Source organism: Fundulus heteroclitus, chromosome 20, assembly GCF_011125445.2.
Source record: "Fundulus heteroclitus isolate FHET01 chromosome 20, MU-UCD_Fhet_4.1, whole genome shotgun sequence".
NCBI lineage: Eukaryota > Metazoa > Chordata > Actinopteri > Cyprinodontiformes > Fundulidae > Fundulus > Fundulus heteroclitus.
The window spans coordinates 14,025,011-14,051,299 of NC_046380.1; the positions used below are offsets into that span (position 1 = coordinate 14,025,011).

The window sequence follows — 26,289 nt, forward strand, 5'->3', positions numbered from 1 at the left end:
TAGTATGATGAAGAAAGGACCAAAAAGTAAAGCTCTGGATTTTTCCATGCTATCTATGATCCCACTGAAGTCAAACTCAAACCTTTATTCAACCAACTTTTTACTAAAAAGACAAAAGAATGCATGCTCTCTGGGAAGGGGGCGGAGTTTGGTTCCTGGGTCTGCATTTGTGATTGGTTGGGAGGATGTAATGACTGTAGTATTAGCTTACATGGCTAGAATGCAAATGGAAGGAAAATGTTGTTCTATTGAACCTATTATTGATACTTTTTTTTCTATCATCGATATATGTCTATTTATCGATATATATCATTACTGAACTGTCGTCCAGGCCTAGTTCGGACATTTCATCAAGATGCCTCCTGTGTACTTTATTTTGATAGACATTTCAGGAATGTCCTACTGGGAGCAGAAACCTAGCAGGCTGGGATCTCCCAAGGACTAAATATCCTGTCAGACCAGAGAGCAGCTTAGGATACAACTACACCCTCCAACAATGAGCTGGAGAGTGCAGTTGGTGAAAGGGATCTTGGGGTTTCCCCTGGGGAATTTCGCCCCTGCTGTCTAATCTCAGATAAGCAGAAGACAAAGATGGTGTGTTACAGTTAGTAAAGACAAATGTGATTTTACAAAGAAAATAACATGTAACGGAAGGGAAAAAATTAATAACTCTCACTTAAAATATATATTTAAAATGATGCTAATATATGGCTATCTAGGGAAAGGATGCAAGCTGCTTTTTTATTTTTATCTAAGATTAGATGAAAATTATCATAAACCTTGATCAGTGAACTGTCAGTAAACTGAAATCTAGTTAAAAGAAGCTAATCTGATAAGAGTTCTTTAGCTATAAATCATTAGCAAATAGACAATTTAAGAAACGCTGCCTAGATTTTATAGAAGGCGTTATATAACGTTATATGAAAGCTATGATAAAGAAGTCCATATGTTCCTAAAACTTATAATAGAATTGTAGACATGTAATGCATGCTTCACTAAAGTTGGTAAGTCATAATGACAATTTGCTGTAGTAAACCAATTCTATTTTAAATTAAAAAATTTCTGTGATTAAAATATTCAATATAATTTTACTCTTGAAACATTTCCTTTCACAGTTCTGAGGTGTTTGAAAAAGTGTTTATGGCTGATTAGCATCTTAGTTTAAGAATCATAATGACATGTTTACCTTAGTAAAGATGATTATGTGTTTTTTTACTCAGATTTTCCATTTCATTTTATCAATTTTGCAAATCATTCAAGGTTGATCCTTGAATGATTTGCAATACAACTCTTACAATTCCTTTGGGAATTGTAAGAGTTGTATTCATTGACATTTTGATAAGATCTGCATGTCAAGGACTCTATAAAAGCATACATGTATTAATTTATCAACTGGAAAATAAATCATGCAAATTGAACATTGAATTATATTAATTATTCTGTAGTGCCCTCACCAGCCATTCAGGGACTTGATATTGTTTATTTCATGTCTCAATACTTTAGGCTGCATTTGAAGTTTGTTCAGATGTTTATGAGGAAGTTCAGTTTTTTTTTTTTTTTTTCTGAGATAATTGGCTCAGAAAAATACCAGCACAACCAAATCCAGACTTTTCACACTTACATGGATCGGAGTTCATTTTTTAAATATTTTTTTTCTCTTTTTTATGTTAAGCAAAAGTTTTGATCAATAAGAAAAAGCACTCTGAAAAAATTATTTGCTTTAAAGCTATAAGAACAAATATAGAATTATTCATAGGCTTTGTCTTACTGCTTTATTTTCACGTCATACAAGCAGAAATACAAAATAGGTGTTATTACATCTCAGGTTTCAGCTTTTCCCACACAGGAATCCAGAGTTTGACTGGCAACTTTTGAAACATCCAAACTAATTTAATTACTTGCAATTCACATCTTGGAGGTAGAAATGGCTCCTTCTGTCTCCTGCTTTCAAAATACGTTTATAGTGGAACGAGGGGGCAAGCAGGACAAGGGTAAAGAAATTACCCTCCTCATGTGTTCAAGAGCTGGGGAGGAAGTGGCCCTAATATCCTCTTCATTTTTAAAAAATGGCCATGCTATTTCGCTCTCATTTCCCATCTGTCTCCTTTGCTTTGTTCCGTTATCACATCAGCACTTTAAAACAGGTTTACCTTCTGGCCTCAGAAACAGGACGGTTTATGCAAAAAGTTAAACACAATGGGGATTTTTCTCCCTGACTGCTGAGAGTCAACAGAAGGTTTCTGAAAGTAAACCTATTTTATATGCAGAAGACAAGTGTATGTTTGTAACTTTGAGTCTCCCATATTTTTCTGTTAAAAAATATGTTTGAATGTGGAGAAAAATAAAACAAGTGTCCTCATTAGCAGATGGTATTGGCTTTGTTACATTTATGAAACATTTGAAACATTGCACCAGTTGTGTAAAAGCTTTTCTCTAGTCATTTTCTCCTTAATCTAACTAGTCTGCAATCATCTGGAAAATAGACTACCTGGAATAGTTATAAAACTGTGAAAAGATGTTCTTGATTTTTTTTTTTTATTTCCCAAAAGTTTGTGCTTCTTGCTTGTTAACTGCACAACAAATACAGATAAATTGGAATCAGATCAAGTACAAATTCCAATCTCCACTTTCACTACCTGCTACAGTGCAGATGGAGCTACAGCTGTCCTTATGTCACACTGAGTGGAAGGGGCTTTTGATGTGAACTATTCAGCAGCCCTTAGAGTTTGCACGCTTTCACTTGATCATAAATTTGCCTCGAAGGAGGACCCAAAGGCGTTGTGACAAAAATAGAGTTCTTTAAAAAAGAAAATTATTAATGAAGAAAAACTTACAAAACTCTTTAACAGGAACTGGGCTTGAAACTTCATGCAGTGAACCATGCATAACAATGGAGCATGGAGGCACATGAAGACATTAACAAAAGATTCCAGCAGAGAGCAATGGCAACCAACAAATCCCTTAAGCCCGCGTGTCTAAAAAATGCATACTCATACTTTGTAAGGTATTTCTCAACTTTTGCAATGCCTAGACTGCCAATCCTGTTGTCAACTAATATAAAGGTCCTGGAGGATGATGTGGATGTGAGCATTTGAGAGTAAATTATTCTGGCCCTGACTAAATGGGATTTAAATGCCTGAAGAAAAAAATTCCACCAAAAAAAATAAAAAATAGACAGATGGTTACATACCAAACTTGGTAACAAAAGCAGCAATTGAGAAATTATACATGTTTAGAAAAAAATTCAGGCAGAACCCGCAGAGTTCGGCACAATTTTTGAGATTTGGAATTTATCCTTGAAACTGAAAATGTGCAATGCTATTATAAATTTGGTAGATGCATTTGTAGAGGAGTCTCAGATGAAGATCTGGACATATGGTAAGTGTGTATCGGTCTCAGTTAGTCAGCTACAAGCGTGTTATTGTTGCTAAAGACCTCAAGCCCCTATGAAAGGGGGCTCACAAGCTTAAAGGGGTAGACACTGGGAGAGAGAGAGAAGAGGAGGCATGAGAAGCAGGAGAGAGTAATCAGCAGGAAATAGGTGACAGCTGAGTCCATATGAAAGGATATCTAACAGAATAATACAGAAACGTACATAAAGATGAACTAAGAATCCAATTCACAATAGAAAAACTAAAATAGTAGCTATAAGAAAACAGGAAAGAAACAGAAATAATAAACAAACTAAAACTCAAACACATGACAAAAACAAAGGATCATGACAAAACTACTGCAACATGTTTCCAATCTAAACACGTTTCCCATTAAATATAACCAACAGTAGCCATTAAAGGTTTGGTTCAAATAATCAGCGACAAATTGGGTTTGTACCAGTACTGCACTTCTGGTTGATTGGGCTTTTCAAAAACAAGTCTCTATTAGCAGCGGTGCTTGCTGAAACTAAGAACAGCCACCCCTGCTCCGAATATTCCTGTGTGGTTTGTTTTCTCTCATTTACACACTCTAATAACAATGAGGGAGGAATATTTTACAGCTTTTTTAATTATCTAGTTTACATGTGGTATTTACATGTACCAACACAGTCCATCTGGATATGTAGACACAGAAAACCTCTTTAAGGACCCAAACAAGGATTAACTAACCTAAAATATGCCCGGGTCGTTCAAGCTGAATACAAGACAGGGCCCACTGATTTTTAAACCATGTTCATTTTGTGCATTTTCCCAGGCAAGTCTTTCATTGTCGCAAGAAAACCCATTTTGTTATCTTGTAAGCACTTTAATTATCTTATGATTAAGAAATTAATTTATTCTTATTTTCAGAAACCTACATACTGTATGTGTCCTTGAAACAAACAGACCAATTTATTGCAAAACATACTTGCAACAATTTTAGCTCTGCTTGTTGGATACACTCCACTCCACATAAAAAAACTCCACAAGCTTAATTTCAGAATTCCGACTCTTAAGACTTGCACGAGGTGAAACCATCGTTTCCTTTGATCTCACCTCTCTTTTCGCCTGCATCCCTGCATCAGAGGCAGAGAACACTGTCAGGACACAGCTGGAACATGATGCATCACTAAAAGATGTGAACAATTTATCACCAAACCAGATTTGTGACCTGTCTCTCTCAACCACTTATTTCAAGTACAGAGATAACTTTTATAGACAGAAATATGGGTGTTCCAGTGTCACCCATTGTGGTCAATTTGTACACGGAGGAGGTGGAGAGCAGAGTACTGAGTGCTTACAAGGGAACACCGCCAGCTCACTGGTTTAGATACATCAATGACACTTGGGTCAAAATACAATCCAAAGAAGTTGAGACATTCACCAACCACATCAACTCGGTGGACAGCAACATCATGTTTACCAGAGAGGATGCTGAGAACAACATGTTGCCTTTTCTGGACTGTGTGGTAAACATTGAGGAAGATGAGAGTCTCAAACTGAGGTTTACCGGAAGCCCACACACACACACACAGAGTAATATCTGCATTTTGATTCACATCACCCACTGGGACACAAACTCTCTGTTATCAGAACTCTAAGTTATCAGGTGGACAACATTCCCTCCATATCACTTCAAGCATGTGGTTATTCGGACTGGGTGTTAGTCAAGTTGGCCAACAAAACTAGCAGGACAAAAACGTCTAACACAGAGGAGAAAACAGAGAGATAGTAATAGTAATATCATCTTTATTGTCATTGAAACATACATTGAAATATACATTGCAACGAAATTTGTTCTCTGCTTTTAACCCATCACCCTTGGGGAGCAGTGGGCTGCCATGTGCGGCGCCCGGGAAGCGTTCTGGGGTTAAGGGTCTTGCTCAGGGACCCAGAGAGCCGGCACTGGGGATCGAACCGGGCACTTGCATCCTTCTCTGAGTGCAAGCGCGCTGCTCTAACCACTCTGCAGCAACCTTGTCATTAGATATGTGTCAAAAGTTTATAAGAAACTCAGAAGAATTTTCTCAAAATGCAACATAGCAGTAAATTTTGAACCTAATAACACCCTTAAACAAAAACTGGTTCATTCCCAAGAAAGAACACCTAAATCAAAGCTGAGCGGCGTTGTGTATGCGGCCCAATGCAGGGAGGACTGCTCAGATTCCTACATCAGAGAAACCAAACAACAACTGTGTAAACGCATGGCGCGGCACAGTAGGGCCAGCAGCTCAGGGCAAGATTTAGCAGTACACTTGCACCTCAAGAACAAGGGACACACTTTTGATAACAATGATGTCCAGATTTTGGACAAAGATACCAGATGGTTTAAAAGAGGGGTTAAAGAAGCCATCTTTGTCAAAAGACAAAAGCAAACACTGAACAGAGGGGTTAGGATTGTCCTCCCAACTACCACCACTTGGTTTTCCAACTCATTCCATACAGATTACATAAGCAGTCTCATTATGATTCAGGTGACCAAGTACTCCACCCACAGCAAGCAATAGCCTCTAATTACCCAGAAGAATGACAGGTGGGTCGTTGAATTGCATCTGAGTTAGCATTGGGGCCTACGAGGTTTGGCCTCTACCTCCTTAAAAACAGCAGCGCACCAACTGCAGGTTGCTTAAGTGTGAGCCACCAGAATTGACAAAGACTCCTGGACGGGTGTCGAAACATCACAAAAGATTGTGCGAAAGTCCACTTCCCCTTCCAGTTTAAGCGTGTTTGCTATTTATAGTTCACTGTATAAGGGAACTTTTTTTCTCCTTCCACAAAGACATTACCTAAAACTCATTTTTGAACAAGCCAGACATCAGGACCCAACATCACTCCTACTCTTGGGATTTTAATGGAAGTTCATCCCTGCTGCAAGTCCTCAGTATCAGTGGAAGGTGAAAAGCAGTAAAAGGATGCTGTTGCAGCAACCTAAAAATCTCCATGGACTGAAAATGAAATGCTCAGCAATCTCATATGGGTGAATCATGTTTGATGCTACATACTTTTTGAATCATGTTGTTGGTGAGCATTACCTTCCGGACAGAATATGCTGCAGGAACAGCTTTCATCTCACACGGTGAAAGAAGAAGAACAAAACAAACAGCATTTCTATAACGGCTGTGAAAATTACCATAACCTTATGGTGAACAGTTGGCAGACATTTGTCATCACATAAAGCATTAGTCATCTTCTGTGACCTCCTGCCTACCTTGTCTAATGATCAGACTTCAACAACTTGTTTTGCTGGTTTGAAAATCAGCCGTTCATGTATGCCTCCCAAACAAATGAAGTACCTGCACCAACCACAAACAACTCTACAACCCCCCTCCCTACTCCGTGCAGACCCCATAGCTACACTAAAGATCACTGAGGAAGATGTAGATAAGCCCCTCGAGCATCAGAAGTCGAACAAAGCCTAATGACCTGATGGCATTTCATCATTCTGACTGAAAGCTTTGGGAAATCCTTTGAGGGACTGGTGCTGAAGCATCTGAAGGACATCACAGGCCCCCTGCCGAACTCCCTGCAGTTCACTTACTGGGCAAAACGGTCTGCAGATGATGCAGTGAACCTGGAACTAACCTTAATCCAGCACCATCTGGACCACACAGAATCTTGTTTGTTGACTTTAGCTCAGCCTTCAACACCATTAACTCAGACATCCTTCACCAGAAGCTCACCCATATCACAATGTTGGCCTCCAACGGCCACCTGACCGACTGGCAGCAGTAGGTGAGAATGGGGAGCAACTTCTCCTGTACAAGAACCATCAGCCAAGGCACATCCCAGGAGAATGTTCTCTCCCAACACTCAAATGACTGCACCGAAGTGAAACACACCTTAGATTCTCCAGGTAACAGGCGTTTTACTTTGGGACAAATTGCGATTGCTGATTGGTCAGTTACTGATGAAGCTCCAAGATTGAATAACAGGCGGAGTCACGTCAATTAGCTCTGCGTAGACGATCATCAGGGCTGATCTTCCCTCAATCCAGGAATTCTACAGGTCTTGGGATAGGAAAATATCTGATAACATCTCTGCAGACCCCACACATCCTGCACACAAACGGTTTAGATTTTTATCTTCAGGTTGGCGCTATAGAGCGCTGTTTGCAAAAGTCAGGCACCACAAAGACAGTCTTACTCCAGGCTGTCCCTATGATGAACACAATAAACACCTCACAGCCTGAGTAGTCACATACTCTACTGTGAAAAAAAATTAATATACCTGCCTCTCTTTTTTTCTGTACATGCACATACATGTAGATCCAGGGTTACCAACCTTTCTGAGCTACTTCATTGGTGTTATGTCATACGAAGGGCTACCAATACCTACCTTTGAAGGAGAAGATTCAGAGTTCACCTTAACTTTATGTAAAACAAACACATTTTTCATGCGTTGTTATAGATATTGTAATTTTTATATCTACATAAGCGGAATAAACTAAAGTTTTAGATGAAGCTCACTTTTGGATTATGTTTTTTTTAGAACAGGCTTGTGGGCACCATACAGTATGTGGTCCTCGGGGGCTACTAGGTGCCCGCGGGCACGATGTTGGTGACCCCTGATGTAGATACTACTGCTTTTATCCTTATTTCATGTGATCTAAAGTTTGTATATTTATACTTAGACCTAGTCCACACATAGACAGCTGTCTGGGTAAATGGATACATTTTTATGCGGTTATGCCTTTCATCCACACATAAACGGCATTTTACTTGCCTAAAAATGGATGATTCTGAAAACTCCGTCTTTGAGCTGCATGTGACAAGACAGGGTTTTAGGGTCCGCTGCATCAAGGCGCTGACATCACATGTGTGGCCATTGTTATGGACTTGGCTATACAGTGGAGTAAAACATTAATGCTGTCAGAGAGGTGCTGATTTCTACGTTGTTGTTGTGACTGGCTGTTAACAATGTGTCTAATCAATGTTAAACTGGACAAATTCACCAACATACAGCATCTCTGGCCATTTATTTCAAACTGATGTTACCTCTGCAACATTTCCTGTCTCCGCCTTGTATCGAGACTTCAAAGAAAAAACATAAATGGAACAATGTAAACTATACAGCTGGTTCAGATGATTTTTTTACAACTGCTCCAATATGTTGATGTGCAAAGGAGAAAAAAGTACTTGAATTTCAACTATTTCACATATACACAATACGCACAAATATCGCCAGAATTCATCTTGCAGGCAAGGTTAGAATTTACACGGGTTTGTGTGGATGAAAACTTTTCTAAAAACGATCCTGTGTGTATGGTGTTATATTTAAAAACAATGTGGGGAAGATATTTGTGCTTATAAATACCCGGCTACGTGTGTACAAGGCCTTAATGTCTGTATGATGTGAGTGCTTAAAACTAAAGTCTGATTCCTTGGTTGTGGACACAATCTTGGCCAATGAAGCTGATTCTGATTCTGACCTCCTTCTCTTTCCACTCTCAGAAAACCAGGCTGGCCAGGATAAAAATTGCCAAGTCGGGCAGCGCCAACGCCTTCCTCCAGAGCAAACACAACGGACTCCTTAACGAACTGCTGGAGCTGACGGTGAGAAAACCCTCTGACACTCTTTGACACACACACAAACAAAGAAGTTATTTCAGATGTTTTCATTAAAACTGATCTGCTGTGCCAGCAGACTGTATTTCTATTTTATGCAGCAATATCATTATTCCTAGTTAAACAACCCTTTGCTAATTATTCCAGTCCACTGCAACTCAGTTGCTTTGGGGCAACAGCTTCGCATCTGAAGTACAAACACATACACAAGCAAAACATCAACAATTATTGCCACAATTAACCAAAGAGTAATTTGAAAGTAATTTAGAGGCTATAAAAGAGCAGCAGATCCAGAAGTCATTAAATCTTTGTTGTCACACAGGGCTTGGCTGATAGCAAGGAACTTACATGTATAATCATCTGTGCTATCAGTAATCACTGGGTGACTTTCCCGGTTGTCTATCAGTTTATTTAATTCGTTTATGTGACATTATGAGAATAGGATTTGTTTTGTAACACTTGTTGAGGAGCTCTGGATGATAATTAAATGATTGGCACAAAAAAAGGGTTAGAGAGAATGTGAAAATCACTGAATAGGGAGAGACTGGAAAGAGTGGAGATTACTTATCAACCATGTTCTCCACCTAAACATGAACTCTCTGCTCTCCCAAAATCTGGAAAAATATATTTAGTGTTAAGTACTTTTAAAGGAGCTCTTAGCTTGTCACTCATTATTTACGGTGCCTTTTCAAAAATGTCAACCATGATCACAGCCTGCTTTGAGGAAAAAGGAATTAACAACCAGAAGGAAATTAACTTTTTATCTTGATCTGAGCCTGCCACAGCGATGTGCTGCAGAAGGACAAAGAAGCACTGAGGCTTTTGTTTAAAGACAGCACATTGTTCATTGTTTCAATATTTGTTCATTTTGTTGTGTGGACAGCTAACAGATCAAGAAAAACTTCAGGGTCGAGTCAATTATCAGGATTCTGTGCAAGATTCTGGAGCTAAGAGTCGGTTTCTGGTCAGCTTTGTTTTACTTCTTTTTTTTAACAAATAAAAATCTGAAAACTGTACAAATCCAAACTACGTACCCTTTGTCTTACCACTTCACAGATACACTCTTTGTTTACTGTTTTTCTTATGAAATCTAATTAAAACAAACTGAACATCATAAGACAGCTAAATTTGTCCTAATTGAAGAATATTTCTCTGTAGCTGCTTACTTTTTTTTTTTTTTTTATGTTGAATCGTTTACATCTCTGTCAACAACTGTGTGCTGAATAGACAGTTTAAAGCAGGATGGGATAATTGGCTGGAACAGTTTAAGATCAATAAAGAAGTTCTGAATTCCACATTTTTAGTTTGGTTTAGACTGAAGATGCTCATCTTGTGGCTCCAAGTCCGCACATACACTCCAAACATGCCATTATATTTCTCATATGAATCTCCCCGAGAACACAAAATAGTTTGAGTTTTCAAACTGTCCAACTATTTCTTCCATATCCTTTTAGGTATATCAGTATCCACCTGCACATATCAGGCAAAGTTTTTTTTTTTTTTTTTTTTTGGTACAGCAGATGTTCATTACTGGTTCCTTCCGCTTTTATACTTAGCTTTAAAAACAAAATCACAACCACCCTGGGAAAAGAGTTGTTTGGTAATGCATGAGCAAATTGCCCATATCCTTCCCATCCAGTGCATCACTCCTGCTTTCAGTGACATACTCCGTGATTTGCAGATGGCTACCAAAATCCATTTGGATCTAATCGAGTCCAGTGTGAAAGCTCCTGGGTGTCTGGAAGTGGTTGGAATTATCATATAAATGCCATCTGTGAGTGCTGAGCAAACCAGCCCATCCCTCTGTGTGGGTCTGTGATGTGGTTGCCAGAGTCCTGGTGCATCAAATTATGCCGGTGTCACCACTGACAGTCAGTCAGTGGCGCTTCATGGGTCTTGGGTGAAAGTGAGGGTGGAATATATGACAAAATGACTGGTTCTCTCACAGCTCATAGTGAGATTAGAGGTTCACAGCAGGGCTGTTTGCATTTGGGCAATTTTACACTTTGACAGCCGTTTATTGGTTACACAAATCAGGATCTCGTTTTCACAGAGGGGGATTTATTGATTAGGCTGTCAGGTTTGATGATGACCTCTCTAGGAGGCCATTACAGCTTTATCCATTTGAATGCTGATACCATAATATTTGCTTTTCATATCAGAGTGACACAGTTGCCATTGTGTTCCCAATGGTTGCAGATGGATCAATCACTACAAACATTTTTGTTTGGTTAGTTCAAACGTGTCTGTTCGTCACAATAGATGTTTTTTTCTTCTGTTTTGGAAGCAGGCAGGCCGTTGTGATGCTTAAAGGGAAAGAGGAGAGGAGAACAGATTAGGTGTTTTGAGAGCTATTCTCCCTTCTGTTGAGCTAATGTTAACCAAAGATGTCTGCTTGCCTCAATAAGGGACGTTTTTCTTTGAAAAGCAGCAACTCCTTTTTGGTAAAAAAAAAAAAAAAAAACTTCCTTAATCCCCTCTTTTATTTGATGTGTTCTTCATGTTACCACTGAACTATAACAGGAAATGTTCCCATTTAAAAAAAAAAAAAAAAGTGTTTTACACTTCTGGTCAAGTTAGGACAGCTAGACAGAGATATTGTGTGTAGATATCTGTATTGAGCTTCTCCTGAGGCAATCATTTATTTAACCACCTTTTTCAGCATTGCCTGTTGCAAGTCTTTCTCTCTACCTGTTTTGTCCATTTAGAGACTGAATGTTTTGCCCATTGCTCTTTGTAAAATAGCTACATATCAGTCAGATTACATGGAGGATGTCTGAACATCAGTGTTCACGTCTTGCCAATGATTCCCTATTTAATTAAGGTGTACTTTTGGTCTCACTTGGCCATAGACTTTCTCCCACATGTTCACTTGTCACACTTGTAATGGTTTTCTTTCTTTTTTCTTTCCATATTTTAGATTTTCCCTATATTGATGAATGCTCCTTTAGCTGCTCATTTCTCTTCTTGCCCAGCCTGTCAAAGTAGATGAAAGATTGTGTCTTGTAGGTTGCAATCGTGCTATCGTCTTTCCATTTTTAGATGATGGATTGAATAGAGCCCTTTGAGATGTACAAAGGTTGAGATATTGTTCTATAACCTAACCCTACCAACCCAACACTACCTTAAAGTTCTCCACAGCTTTATGTTTGCTGTGAACTGAACAGTACTCCATGAGATCTTTGAATCTTTAGACATCTCTATTGCTTAATTCCTGATTTGTCAGTTGTTTCCTTGTTCCTTATGATGCTGTTTGTTCACTAATGTTCTATAACAAACCTCTGAGACCGTGAGATCAAATCACACACTGGTAGAAACTATTTACAAACTCAGATTTTATTTAGAGCTTTCAGAGTAAAGGGATGAGGGACTCTGGCAGCCACGTCACAGACCCACACAGAGCAGCCACCCAGCCCCTCCATCCCTTCTCACGTGTCGCCCTCTACGCGCGTATTTGTAAAGGACGAAAACACAGCGAAACAGCCTCACCTTTCAGAGGAACATTTCAAGTGAAGATGTAAGTAACTCATAACTTGATAATTCTGTTAGCAAGAGAACATTTTGATCTGCTGGGGTGCTCTCCGCCATGTTGCTCCAACACTGTGCTGCTCTGATGGATGTATTTTAGGGCAAGGAGGGGCTAAGCACTGAGTGGCAGCTGTTCACATGCACGTACATGTACATGCACGGTATGGACTGGGTATATATACAAGCGACTAGAGAAAAACACAGAGAGCTGCGGAGTGACATCATACCATAGTCCATCTGAAATATTACCTTTACATCATTATTTTTTTAGTTATATCAAAACTATTGAAAATTTGCTCATTGCTTCTTTAAAGGTATATAGCCACGTTATATGCTTTAAAAAAAAAGACCAAAAACCGTTTGATCATGATGAAATAAGGTTATATACACCAAGCGTCCATCCTCTGTTTTAATGGTCCTTTTTGAGGGTAAATATAGCCCCACAACGCACACAATGAACAGATATAAACAGACGGCATCTATCAGCAGTATCACAGAACTATCATAATACCGGTTTGCTTAAATAATAAACCATTTGTAAATAATGCCGGACCAAGCCGGACCCTTTGCAATGCCTCGAAGTACAGCGGCAGCTCAATGTGATCGAAGACCAACCGTTATTAATTAAACACACTTATCTACAGCAACTTTAAGAGCCTCATATCAGAACATTTGCTCACATCAATTAACTCTGAGGTCCCATCTGAACAATCGGCTTCAGTGAACACCAACTTTCATACTGTATTCCTAGGGACATTCCAGTCTTTTCCCTCTTGGATTTTTTACTGGATCTTTGACCATTCTTCATTGTTTTGCTGGGAGATGCTAATAAATGGTAAATGGCGTGTACCTGCACAGCACTTTAACTAGTCCGACGACCCCAAAGCACTTTACACTACAATCAGTCATTCACCCATTCACACACACATTCACATCTTGACAGTGGTGAGCTGTGTTATTAGCCACAGCTGCCCTGGAGCAGACTGACAGAAGCAAGGCTGCAATACATTGGCGCAACCAGGCCCTCTGACCACCACCAGCAGGCAAAGGGAGACAGTCACAGTGGGGGAACGAAACCCACAACCTACCAATTGCAGGATGAACTCCCTAACTCTTACGCCCCTGTAGGCTAATGGCTATTAGCCAGTTAATGGCTATTAGCCTATAGGGGAAGAGGCCAATAGCAGCTTCTTTGTATTATCCCCAGCTGCGCATGCGCAGTTTGATACTTCTACTGTTATTGAAAATAAAACACAAAAGGCTTTATTTACTAACAAACTGAGCAAAAACAAAGCGTAAAACAAGACATGGCATGATCTTCTTCAATTTTTCATAACACTTTGTATGCAACCAGAGTGAGCTACTGACGAGTACATTTTAAAAAAGCCAAATAACGTGGCTTTACACCTTTAAGGTTAAGGCACACCTGAGCACAGAGCACTGCATGGGTATGATGGATTCATCGTACAAAAGGAAAACGTACAAAATGTCCTTAACCAGGAAGGAAATGTAGGAACAAAATAGATATGGGGGGCTCGGGATGGCAGGATACAGAAGTGCAAATATAAAACAGAGCAACTAGCAAATGAAAGGGGAAATCCAGGCATCGTATATACAGGGAGAAGGGAAGAGAAAAGGTATAAAGAGCAGGTGTGAGTAATCAGGTGATTGTGGGTGACACAGCTGAAAGCAATGGAGGCAGAGAGCTGAGGGAGACTGAGAATAATAGACAGAACAGAAAGGAAGGGAATGCAGGAAGAAATCTAACAGAAAATACCAAAATGATACGGAATGAATGTACAGAATCCATTAACTACATCCACAAGGTAAATATAAACAAACGCTAAAAGATAACCAAAAGAACCAAAGAAGGCATAATCCAGGAACTTAAAGAACTCGTCCCGAACAAACACCTGGAGATCGTGACATTTACCTCTTATTGGAGTGGTGTTATAGGGCCAGACAATAATTCAATAACAATGTATATCGATTGATACACATGTGGTGTGATAGGGAAAAAAAATGTCAATACAAGTTCAATAGAATAACAGTTTTCCTTCCTTGTACACTCTAGCCCATCATGTAGGTTAATACTTCAGCCATTACATCATCCCAACCAATCACAATCGCAGTCTCCGTCACCAAACTCCGCCCCCTTCAAAGAATTCAGAGAGCACAGCTTCTTTTTTAAATACTTGCAGTTTGGTAAAAAAGTTGGTTGAATTAAGGGTTGCGTTTGATTTTAGTGTTTTTGTGTTCTTTGTCTAAAAAGAAGGCATCTCAACAGCAGAAAATGGCCAGGGCTGCTCTTAAAAAACATGTTTGGATTTTTTTGATAATCATTGATATCGATTATTATATCTATTTTATCAAAATGTTTATTTTTCTATGTCGTCCAGCCCTAGTGTGTGATATGATTTTCAGGAGTAGCAGACAGATTAAGAAAAAAAAACTAAATCAAGATTTTTACTCATAATAAACACCTCTCCCTTCAGCAGGCATCAACTTCAGTCAGCCCATTTAAAAAAGTTATTTTAAAAAACAGCAGCAATCATTTATTTCATCCTTCAATTTATTTATTTTTTATTTCATGGTGGAAGTTTAATCCATTGTTAGCTCAACAATTTGTAATTGCAGTTACACCTTACTGTATTACTGTACTACAGTTTATAAACTACAGCCAACAAATCTCTAATAAGAGTCTGTCTATCATTACGACCCCCTATGACACCAGCTGACCCAGACTGTCCAGGACCACAAATTTTGCACACTTCCTAAGACTTTGTGTTTTTTTGAAGTTTATATTTTTTTGTAATATACAAGTTTTTACATATTAGTCATACACTTGCTGAAAAGACATTGCACCTCTGGCCATTTATTTTAATTTGTCAAGTACAAAGAAGGTAAGGAAAAAAAAGGGGGGGGGGTACATTTGGAATCATTTAGATTTGGTATTTGTTTCTTTGTTTTTATGACAGATATTGTGCCTGAAAACATTTCCTTTTAAAAGCATCCTGATAACTTAGTGCATCACCTCCACCTTGTGGTGGCATTAGCCCAGTTTTACTACAAGGTGCCAATGGAAAAATGCAGACGATTATCAAAGGAGTTGTTGTGTACCTCAGTTGAACCAATTAATCTCAACAATATATATTTTTTTAAGTAATTTAACAAAAAGTTTTGTTAAAATAAATAGTTTGAAATAATCTGAAATAATATTTGGTTGTGTTTGAGAAAAGGTTATGTACCTATTTATTGTCGCATGATTATGCAGAAGTCTGTTGGTTGGCAGCCAAATCACTTAACAGGATTTAGAAGAACTTGGTTTTGACAAGATGGTCTCTTGAGCACATAAACACAGAAATATGGAAGCTTTATTACTTGTTGACAGCAGGATGTGAACAGGTTAATAAAGGGCCACGGATTACATTTCATCCATAAGGCTTTGTGTGTGCGTGTGTGTTCACTTCTGTTGATTTTTTTTTTAAAGGAAAATGAGTTTCTGTGCTGCTGATATTTGTGAATTTATTTTAAATTATTAATTTAATTTTGTCGGGACTTTAAAGCAATCAACTGGTTCCTTATATAGGAAATATTTGACCAATCTGTATAATATGATTGATTTTGACTTTGTAAAGTGCCTCGAGATGACATGTTTCATGAATTGGCGCTATATAAATAAAATTGAATTGAATTGAATTAATTTATTCCACTTCAACATATTAACGATTGGTGTTTGACCCTTTAAATAGATAGTAAACAAAAGAGTGGATGATCATCACTTGGTTGCAAAACTTCAGTGAGCATAAAACTACAAAATAAACTTTAACTTCACAATTATTCACAGTAAGATTTATGAGCAGAGGCGGCACTCAATCAATCATAAATTGTTTTCATTCCAATTAAATAAAATGAAGAGTCTATGAGTATGAGAAGAGGAAAAATCCAACATGTTATGAGCAAAGGGTATTATTCTTATCCTGTGATCTGTGTAATATTCCATATGGACTGCATAAATTAATTTATCTGTCCATAAAGGAGCTTCTAACCTTGAAGCTCAGGGGTTTTTTTTAGAGGGCAGAGACGCAAATCATCACTTGATCAGAAATTGTTTTGTTCTGCAGCCCACATCACTCTATTGTTCACGTTCCTGGAATGTGAATGAGTCCTCGGACTGAAAAGCCTCCTACCCAAGTCCTCCTGAGTAACAATACAAGCTGCAGGGAGATAATTAATTTATTTTCTCTTCTCCGTCTTTGCCGGTTTTGATTACTTTGAGGCTAAAATTTATTGGAGATGCTGTCTCAAAAAACAGTGCTGTTGGGAGAAATTTCCACCAGTCATTCCAAACATTTTTTCCTGTTTGTTTTTTAAGACATCAATAACTATGCAGTTGAATGCAACACCAAATAACACTCTTTGGTACCATCGTAGATAATTAAGTGCTGGCAAAAGCAGCGCTTTAGAATTTATGCTTTTTGTTCAATAAAATAAATGTGGAAATTGCTTCTTTTTTTCATTTTTTTTTTTCAAAGCAACTACATCACAGGAAATACTAACAAGCACGGAAGAAACTATTAAAAATACAACTCAGAGGAAGATCTTGGGCCAAAGGATCAATTCATGCCGAGCAGAAATGTGATCATTTACGGAAGTGAAATGGTAATAAATTTGTAAATTAACAGAATTTTTTGCTCGTGATGGCAAAGAGTGAAGAAGATGAGCAGAATCAAAGGGAAAGTATTAAGGTCCTCAGTTTTATATTACTGACATAATTTTGGTCTTTGGTTAATTAAATCATAATTTCAAGCCAACTGTTGCATGTTAAGAGGTAAAACCAGCAGTTCCTGGACTCGTTTTGGTGAGATAACTGTCTGTGTGTTGTTACTCAGGGTTCAGAAGAGGATGAGCAGAAGCTGATAAAGTCCACGTCTCTGTTAGAGAGCCAACACCACCACCTGCTGCACTGTCTGGAGAAAACTACAGTGAGAACACCTCTCTGTTTTGCTTTAAATTCTCAAAACTCCAGTGTTTATATACACCCTAGTCTTTCTTGCTCAGTAACAGGTTATTAAAAAATTAAGCTGGAACTACATATTCATTATAAAAGGTCCAGGAGGCACACGGTTCAGCAGACTTTTCTGTCTGTGACAGGTGATGAACAGTTTTTGTTCTACTAATGTTACCTTGTTGGAAGCGTTGACACTGACTGACGCTGCAAGCGCAGATCTAAAAACAGACTTGAGGGAGTTTTGCTGCTGTTAGATATGTCTGTCACGTTGACAGCACGGTTAACCCACTCACTGAATCTGAGTGTCGAAATCAGTCAGAGGCGGGAAGGAAAGTGTTGGCAGAAATACTTCAAAATGTTTACATGTCAGTTTGACAGTTAACATGCGACACGGTGGGGCTCCTGGAAAAGGAAAAAATAGTGTGAAGTTGTGCTGTGCATCAGAATGCGGTGATATGCACACTGCCAAAACGGAGCTAGAAATAAGTAAAATGTTTTTTAAAATTAGTGTATTTGTCCTTGATTTGAGCAGGTAAATAAGATGATTTGCCAATGGAATAAGATTTTGCACTTAAAATTGGATCAACTCATATCCATTATCTTATTTCAAGTGCAGGATATCTAATTATCTTATTTTAGGGGTCAGAATACTTATTCTGTTGGCAAGTAATCTTATTTACCTGCTCAAATCAAGAATAAATACCCTAACTTTAAGAACATTTTACTTATTTTTAGATCCGTTTTTGCAGTGCATGTTATCAGAGGTTATCAGGGTAAAACACGGAAAACCAACAAACTGTTTTATTTCACAATTACTTATCTTAATAACCTTATGATGGACAGGTGACGTACACGGACTTGCATAAGGTGTGAGCAGAGCTAGTGTGAAGCCCTCCCATTGTGGAAAGAACTGTCAGGGACCAGTTTTGTGTTTTTCACAAAAAAACAAGCTGTTATTTGGCTGTTTAAATGTGTAATGGAGGTGTTATTATAAAATTCAACATCTAACGAGATAAAAAAAAAAGTACGAGTTACAACTGCAAAACATTACATTGTGAAAACATTAAATAGGGCCATAAAAAAATATATTTGCCCCCTTACAAATTTCTGATATTTTTCTTTTTTTGTTGTTGTTGTACTTTAATGTTTCAGATTGATCAAGGTGTTCTAATGTGTACCAAAGTAAATACAAAGTGTAGTTTCATACAAATGAGCTACCCAAACCAACCAGCCCTGTGTGAAAACATTTTGGCCTCCTTCTTAAAGCTGCAGTAGTGAGTTCTGAGAAAACCGTGGACTTAGCCTGAAAATTTAAACAAGCACACCTTACAGGTCCCTCCCTCCCCTGCTCCCCCACTCCACCGTCCCCCTACCCACACACCCACACACACACACACACACACACACACACACACACAGCAGAGCCACCTATGAACATGCAGATCGATGATGGCAGATAAACAGCTATCACTAGTGATACCACACCCATCACTATTTTAGTTATGTATTTATTTAACGGTAACTCACCCCAAATCAACATTTTTGCCATTAAACAGTTAACATGGAGTTAACATGGATGTCTTATAGTACCGTCTGGTCATATTTGTTGAAATCCTCCTTCTCCTCCTAGGGTGAAACGGTCCTGCATTGAATTTCAACCCTCCACCTCAATAGATTGAACCATGGCGTAATTACCAGCATAAATCTCCTCACTCTCTATGATTCAATATGACAAATCATGGTAATGGCTGCTTTCTCCCCGTCCTGAACACAGCCCCCTTCCTGTCCCTGCCCACTTCCATGGAATTTTTCAAAATTGTCAGGGAGCGGAAATATGCTTTTACACTTTAAAAAAAAAAAAAAATCAACAATTCAAGCAGAGATACTTACTTGTTGGGCAGAAATGTGGTTAACTCTGGTTTTGTATCCTTTCAGGACACATAGCTCTCTCCACTTCTGAAAATGTTTACTATTTTTTTCCAAGCTGTGTCTAATTCTTTCTTTTTAGGTTGCTTTTCGTCATCAATCTTCTTCTTCTTAGCTGTCTTTGTTTTCTGAGCAGGTGCCACTCGAGAAATTGGTTTTCCTGTAACGTTGAGTGGTTTCTCCGCACAGCACAACTACAGCGTACTAGCAATCCCCGCCACTCGGCCGGGTTCTCCTGGGCCTCGGGTCCTTGGGCCCATGGCTGGATCCCCTCCGTCGTAGCTGGCTGCCAGTGGAGCCCGCAGGCTCGTCGCTGTGGTTCCCGGGGGCTTCGGCATTGTGGCTGTTGGGGGGTTTCTTGGGTCCCATCTCTGCTCTTTCTCTTTCACCTTTTCTCGCTTTTAGCATTTCGTCTAATCTGTTTCTCTCCTTTTTTCCCCCTCTTTTACCTTGCGGTTTCAGTGTCCATTGAGCATTAAATCGTCCCAGCATAAATTGAATAAACCTTCTTGCATATATAAATCAAGCGGAGCACTAGGCCAAAAGCAGTACGGCTCCACTTGTGAAAGTAAAATCTGTTGGGCTCTTCTTGGCATTAAGTCAACAAATCTTATTGTCACATTGCCAGACAGGACAAAAAAAATATTAATTGGCCCAGACACTGAAACCTATGGAACTCCACAAGGATCCATGGAGTTTGAAGGCTTGTAATTTATTTGAAGTACAGACACAAGCCCATTATCTGAGGTCATATTGCTATGATGAATCTGTAAGTCTGACTGAAACTCTTCAAAACAGGTCATTACTGCTCACATGCTTGATTGGCAAAAGAAAATTCTCAAAAATCCTAGACAAAAAAGAAAAATTCGATATAGGTTCGCAATTTATTAAGTCATGTTGATCAATGTATTTTTATTTTTATTTTTAAGAAGGTTTCTTAAGTAAATGTTTAATAAAGCCATCCTAAAAGCTTATAGTACAAGTTTGTTTACTATGGATAGAATAATCATGTCTAAATAACTAATCTAAATGAATAAATTGCTGCCGTCTGCTGTGTTTTTCTGTGGTGGCTCCCACTTGAGCAACCGGTTGTTGGTGCCCATCATTACAAAACCTTCATGGCAGTTTCTGTGGCCAAGGGTGGCACAATTCAGTATCCAAAAGCTGAAGAAATCTGTAAGGGGGCAAAAAAGGGTGTTTTTTTCACAATACTGATTGTCACGCAGGCTATATAATAAACAAAAAAACATATTTACTGGTGAATCATCCTAAAAGTTCCCATTTTAATTTCAAGATGAATTATGTATTGCTTTCTTGTGTCCTTTTCAGGCCCATGAGTTTGTGGACGAGCAGGTGTACGAGCAGAACTGTTTGAAAACAGCATTGCAGACCTATCCATCACATAGTCCGTCGATAGCGAGCCACGACAGTCCTGCAGTCAGCTGCTGCTGCACAAGTGGAAAGAAAAACACTCCGCTGCCCAACGCCAGCCTGTCCCCCGCAAACCCGGTCCCGTCACACCGAGGCCCGCCACAGGAGCTCTGCGCCCTTCACATACAGGCCAGTGACCCAATGTCACAAATAAGCAGGTGAGATTCAGCAGAAAATGCTTGAAAATGTCGCCGGGTTTGGGTCTGAGGACGTTGGGTCATTAGTGCTAATTTTATAAGATTCGACTTTAATTGTCACTTATGGTAACTGGACAGAAAAGCTTCACTTTCATGTATGCTATAAATTTGAACTTCACATTTGAGATTTGCACATTTAAAAGCTTATAAATCTTGCAACATTTAACTATTGTTTTTATGAAAGGAGTTGTGTTTGCTAATAAATTAAACTCATAAATGGCATAATATATTATTGGTATGCTGCATAGGGAATATCAACATTGCACATCTATGCTAAATTGAGGGACAATAGTAAAATATAGTAGTAAAATAGTTTTTAAGTAGTGGAAATGTGACCGATTTTATACATCATTGTTTGCATTAAATTTTTTTGAGTAAGTTTCTAGTGTCAGAACCTTTTACAAACAAAATGCATATTGATCATAAATGCATTGGTAGGTAGACGTCATCGGGAATGAGAGAAAATGTGTGTTTGGTCTTTACCTAGGCAGGTTTAGCAGTAGCAGGACAACATCACTAGATGGCACTGTTTTATCATATAGTCTGACTGAACGCTGTTTCCAAAGGATTAGAGAAGTAATTCACATTATAAGAGTACCATGAAGGACAGATAGGGCAGTACCATGGAAACTATTTTCTTTTGAATTGAGCGGGCAGGGTTGATTTAACAAACAGTTGAAAATTTTAATATATATATATTATATCACTAAGTATACAAATTGTCTTATGTGGAATTTTTAGATTTAATCTTTTAATATTTATCAAAACCATTGTATTTACACTTTAATCTGAAGCATTCATTCATGGTTTGTTTTTCATTCTCCTCCGAAAGCCGTTCAAACCTCAATTTGAGAACTAATGAGAGCAACAGGGTCAACTGCAAAAGCGGCCGCATCACCACAGCCATCATCAGCCTCCCCACACCTCCTGCTTTAACCCCGGACGCCGACGGCCTCCACGGGCCGCCGCAGAGGAGGCCACCGCCGCCTCTGGGTCCCAGCATCCAGACCACAACAAGCTCAGCTGGCACCAACATCGTCAAAGTCTCAGCTTTGTGATTCCCAGCCGGTCCGATCCAAACTTTACTCAGCAGGAAGCAGAGAAGGGACAGAGGAGGTAACACAACAGTTGTTGCTTGAATGCACTGTGCCCCCTGCTCACAGTGTCAGCGATCACAGAGCTCTGCTGCCAGAATCGTGGAGACGTCAATGGTGAACTTCAGAAATTCGAACTGAGAATGTCGCACTTGTCATTTTTGAGTATGTACTGTAGATTTGGAGAGACTTGCTGCATTTCTAGTAGTTTCTAAACGCAGATGTCTTTCAGGTTAAAAAAAAAAAAAAGAAAGAACAAAAGTTGTGCAGTTAGAGTCTCAACACAGGCTGACAACATGCCGCAAACTGTAAGGTTAAAATGAAGTCATCACAATAATATCTGTTGGCTTTAAATATTGAAGACAGATAAATATGTTGATTGTGTTTCCTGTAATTTTATTGCTCTTGTTTGTGCTTTGTGTTGTTGTGTTGAAGTACTTTTGGGATCAGAGACGCATTGAACATTTCCTTTAGTCTTTGACTTCACTTTTCCCAAAACTGCCGAATGTCAAAAGAAATGTGCGGAGAATTAAAACTGTGACTTTGTGTTGCTAAATGCTGAAATCTACCCAGGAGTTTTAGTTAGAGGTTCTGGCTGTTTAAGGGACTCGTCCCAGTCGAGTGGCTGTCAGACTCACGACGAAGCGTGTAAGACAGTGTTATGGTATACAATGCTGAGAAAAAGTTTCTGCCCCTTAACAGATCTCTTCTATTTTTGCTATTTAAACACATCTCAAAAACAAAGATAACATGAGTAAATAGGAAAAACAATTGCCGCCTAAACATAATTGCTGTCTGTGCCACCCTTGGCAACAACTACTGCCTACTGGGAGAAACCTTGGTTTTCAGAAGTATTTTAATTCAGCCACATTGGGGTTTTCTTTAAGCATGAATTTACCTATTTAAGGTGATGCCAAAGCATCTGAAAAGGATTTAAGTTGGGTTAACTATGTCAGTCCTATACCTTAATTTAGTTTTTTGTTGTTTTTTTATGAGCAATTCAGCTCCCAAGCAAGGTGGAGTTTAAGGCTGCATGGCATTCTGCTAAAAAAAAACAGATTTCATCTTTCCATCCATTATGGCAAGTCATAATGGATCTCTCTTATCAGTCCACGGAATATTTTTCTAAGTCAAGATGATCATTTAGATAGTTTTTTTCTTTCTTTTTTAGCTGATAAGATGGGCCCTTGCAATGTTTTTGCCTTAAAACTCTTCCATGGATATCAATTGGAGTTAGGTTTTTTTTTAATCATAAACTCTGACCCTAACTGAGTTAAGGGAGGTCTGCAGTGCTTTGGATTTGGGCGAGTTGTCTGTGCTCTTTGAGGAATTTTGGTAGTTGAGGCATGATGTGTCGCTTTTTGAGGATCTTTTAGCTTTTCTGCTACTTCATGTTCTATCAACGTGATTTTTCGTTCCCATAGGTCTGGCAGTAATCGGGCATGCGTGTGGCTTTTGAAATTTAACAGTTTCCCAAAAAAGGGGGTCATGGTTTAACAAAGGGGTCAGTTACTTTTAGACTTTCACACGAGGCCAGGTCGTTTTGGATCACTTGATATATAAATCGTAATTTCAAAATGCCACTTTCTATTTGCTGAGGTTATCTTTGTCTGATTTTATCAAAAAAAGTTTTCACAATTCAAAACGTTTAGATGTGACAAAAGATATTTTAAAACCTACAGAAGAAATCCACATAGGGGACAATACTATTTCTAAGCAGTGTAGCTCTTTTTTGACGAATGTTTCATACATTTGTAAGAAAATTTTAAAAGGGAAATATGGGATAAAAATATTTTAAAGGTGCAAAAAGCTGTTTATGCAATTATTCTTACAAATTATTGTTCTAAGATAACTAAACGATGATCAGCAGCGATCCACAAATTTTTAAAAAGAATGTACCAACTTGTTGATCTGATTTGTACTCTCAAATGAATATGTGAATGTGAGATTGTGGATTATTACCAACCTGGCATACATAGAAATACGATTATATAATCTTATGTAAATCAGAGGGAAATCTGACATGAATGTTTATGTGAACTTTTTCAATCTTTATGTCTTTTTTAACCTTTAAAGTCAAAGCACCAAGACCTGCAAAGTGAACATAAAGGAATCTCTGCAGGAGGTGAGAACAATCTGGAAAAAATTCAGAGGCAACGTTTTTCATTTTTTGCAGTGACACAAATGATACATTTTGTGACTTCAGCATTTCTGCTTGTTTCTGTAATGTGCTGAAAAGTAACTTACTGCAATTTCATGTTTATGTTTTAAGAGCCAGTGTCCACAGAGTTTTCTTGCAGTTCTCTCACCCCTGCTGGATGCCTACTGCTGATCAAAATCCTGACTTTTGATGAGCCATTCTCTAATTAGTGCTTAATGTTGATGGCTTCTTGCTATCCATTAATTTATGTTCTGGGCTTTATACTCCATCATGCTGAAAGAAATACATATAACATCACCAAAACGTGCCTGGATTGCTGGAAGAAGTTACTTATGGAGGACATTTTATTACAATTCTTTATTCACAGTAGTGCTTTCATCAGGACTGCAAAAAAGCCCACTTCCTGGGTGACAAGTGCCCACACACAGATTGTCAGGATGCTTCACTGTGGGCACAACACAGCACTCCAGGTGGCTTTCGCTGATTTTCCAGATGTCCCAAACAATGTGTTGCAGAACATTTAACAGAACGTAATTCTGAACCTGTCTTTTGCTGATATATTTTGTATTTTGCTGATTTTTAGTCTTTCTGAGATGTTTATCTTGAACAGAAGTGGCAACAAGAGATGATTCTGGTGCTTGTTGGACAGTAGTGGATGTCCTGAAACCTTGACTATACTGCCAAACCTCTCAGAAGAGAGTTCTTGAAGATCCAGAAACCAATTCTTTTAAATGCAAAACTCTCAATTTTCCTGCACGTGGGAAAATTTTCATTCAATTCAATTTTATTTATATAGCGCCAATTCATGAAACATGTCATCTCAAGGCACTTTCCAATGTCAAATTCAATCAGATTATACAGATTTGTCAAAACAAAATTCCTCTCTAAGGGAACCCAGTTGATTGCATCAAAGTCTTGACAAGCAACATTCACTCCTCCTGAAGAAGCAAAGAGCCACAGTGGGCAGTCGTCTGCATTGTTGATGGCTTTGCAGCAATCCCTCATACTGAGCAAGCATGAAGCAACAGTGGAAAGAAAAACTCTTCTTTAACAGGGAAGGAAAACCTCCAGCAGAACCAGAACCAGGCTCAGTGTGAACGGTAATCTGCCTCGACCAACTGGGGGTTACAGAAGACAGAGCAGAGACACAACAAGAGAGACACAGAAGCACACATTGATCTAGTAATCTGTTCTACATTAGATGGTAGTAGCGGGTGAGCCGTCCTCTCTGGATGATGTCACAGTTAACAGAACATCAGACCACGTGTACCTACTATGAAGGAAAAAAGAGAGAGAACAAAAAGTTAAAAGCTGAAATGACGACAAGCAATGCAAAACTGGAGAACAGTAGAACTCGATAGAGTGAGAAAAATAGGCCCTGATGTCCTTCAGTAGCCTAAGCCTATAGAAGCATAACTATAGAGATAGCTCAGGGTAACATGAGCCACTCTAACTATAAGCTTTGTTAAAAAGGAAAGTTTTAAGATTAGTCTTAAAAATAGATAGGGTGTCTGCCTCACGGACCAAAACTGGGAGTTGGTTCCACAGAAGAGGAGCCTGATAGCTAAAGGATCTGCCTCCCATTCTACTTTTAGAGACTCTAGGAACCACCAGCAGACCTGCAGCCTGAGAGCGAAGTGCTCTGTTAGGAACATACGGGGTAATCAGAGCTCTGATATATGATGGAGCTTGATTATTAAGGGCTTTATAAGTTAGAAGAAGAATTAAATTCTATTCTTGATTTAACAGGAAGCCAATGAAGGGAAGCTAAAATTGGAGAAATATGATCCCTCTTGTTGATTTTGTTCAGAACTCTTGCAGCAGCATTTTGGATCAGCTGAAGACTTCAAATTGCATTTTGTGGACTTCCTGATAGTAAAGAATTGCAATAGCCTTGAAGTAACAAATGCATGGACGAATTTTTCAGCATCACACCTGGACAGAATATTTTTAATTTTGGAAAT

At 38.7% G+C, this 26,289-nt stretch overlaps 1 protein-coding gene across 3 annotated transcripts in view; it reads left to right on the plus strand.

Moving 5' to 3' along the window:
* LOC105935974 (potassium voltage-gated channel subfamily D member 3) overlaps positions 1-25,159 on the plus strand; it is a 123,682-nt gene extending 98,523 nt beyond the window's left edge. For 2 of the 3 annotated variants that reach the window (XM_012876605.3, XM_036152231.1), the window contains exons 4-7: positions 8,864-8,965; positions 17,398-17,490; positions 20,772-21,031; positions 21,903-25,159. In XM_012876605.3, coding sequence (XP_012732059.2) covers positions 8,864-8,965; positions 17,398-17,490; positions 20,772-21,031; positions 21,903-22,128 — 681 coding nt within the window. In that variant the 3' untranslated portion in view covers positions 22,129-25,159. The remainder of the gene's footprint in view (positions 1-8,863; positions 8,966-17,397; positions 17,491-20,771; positions 21,032-21,902) is intronic. The other variant, XM_036152232.1, reaches the window with a different exon arrangement.
* Positions 25,160-26,289: the final 1,130 nt, after the last annotated feature.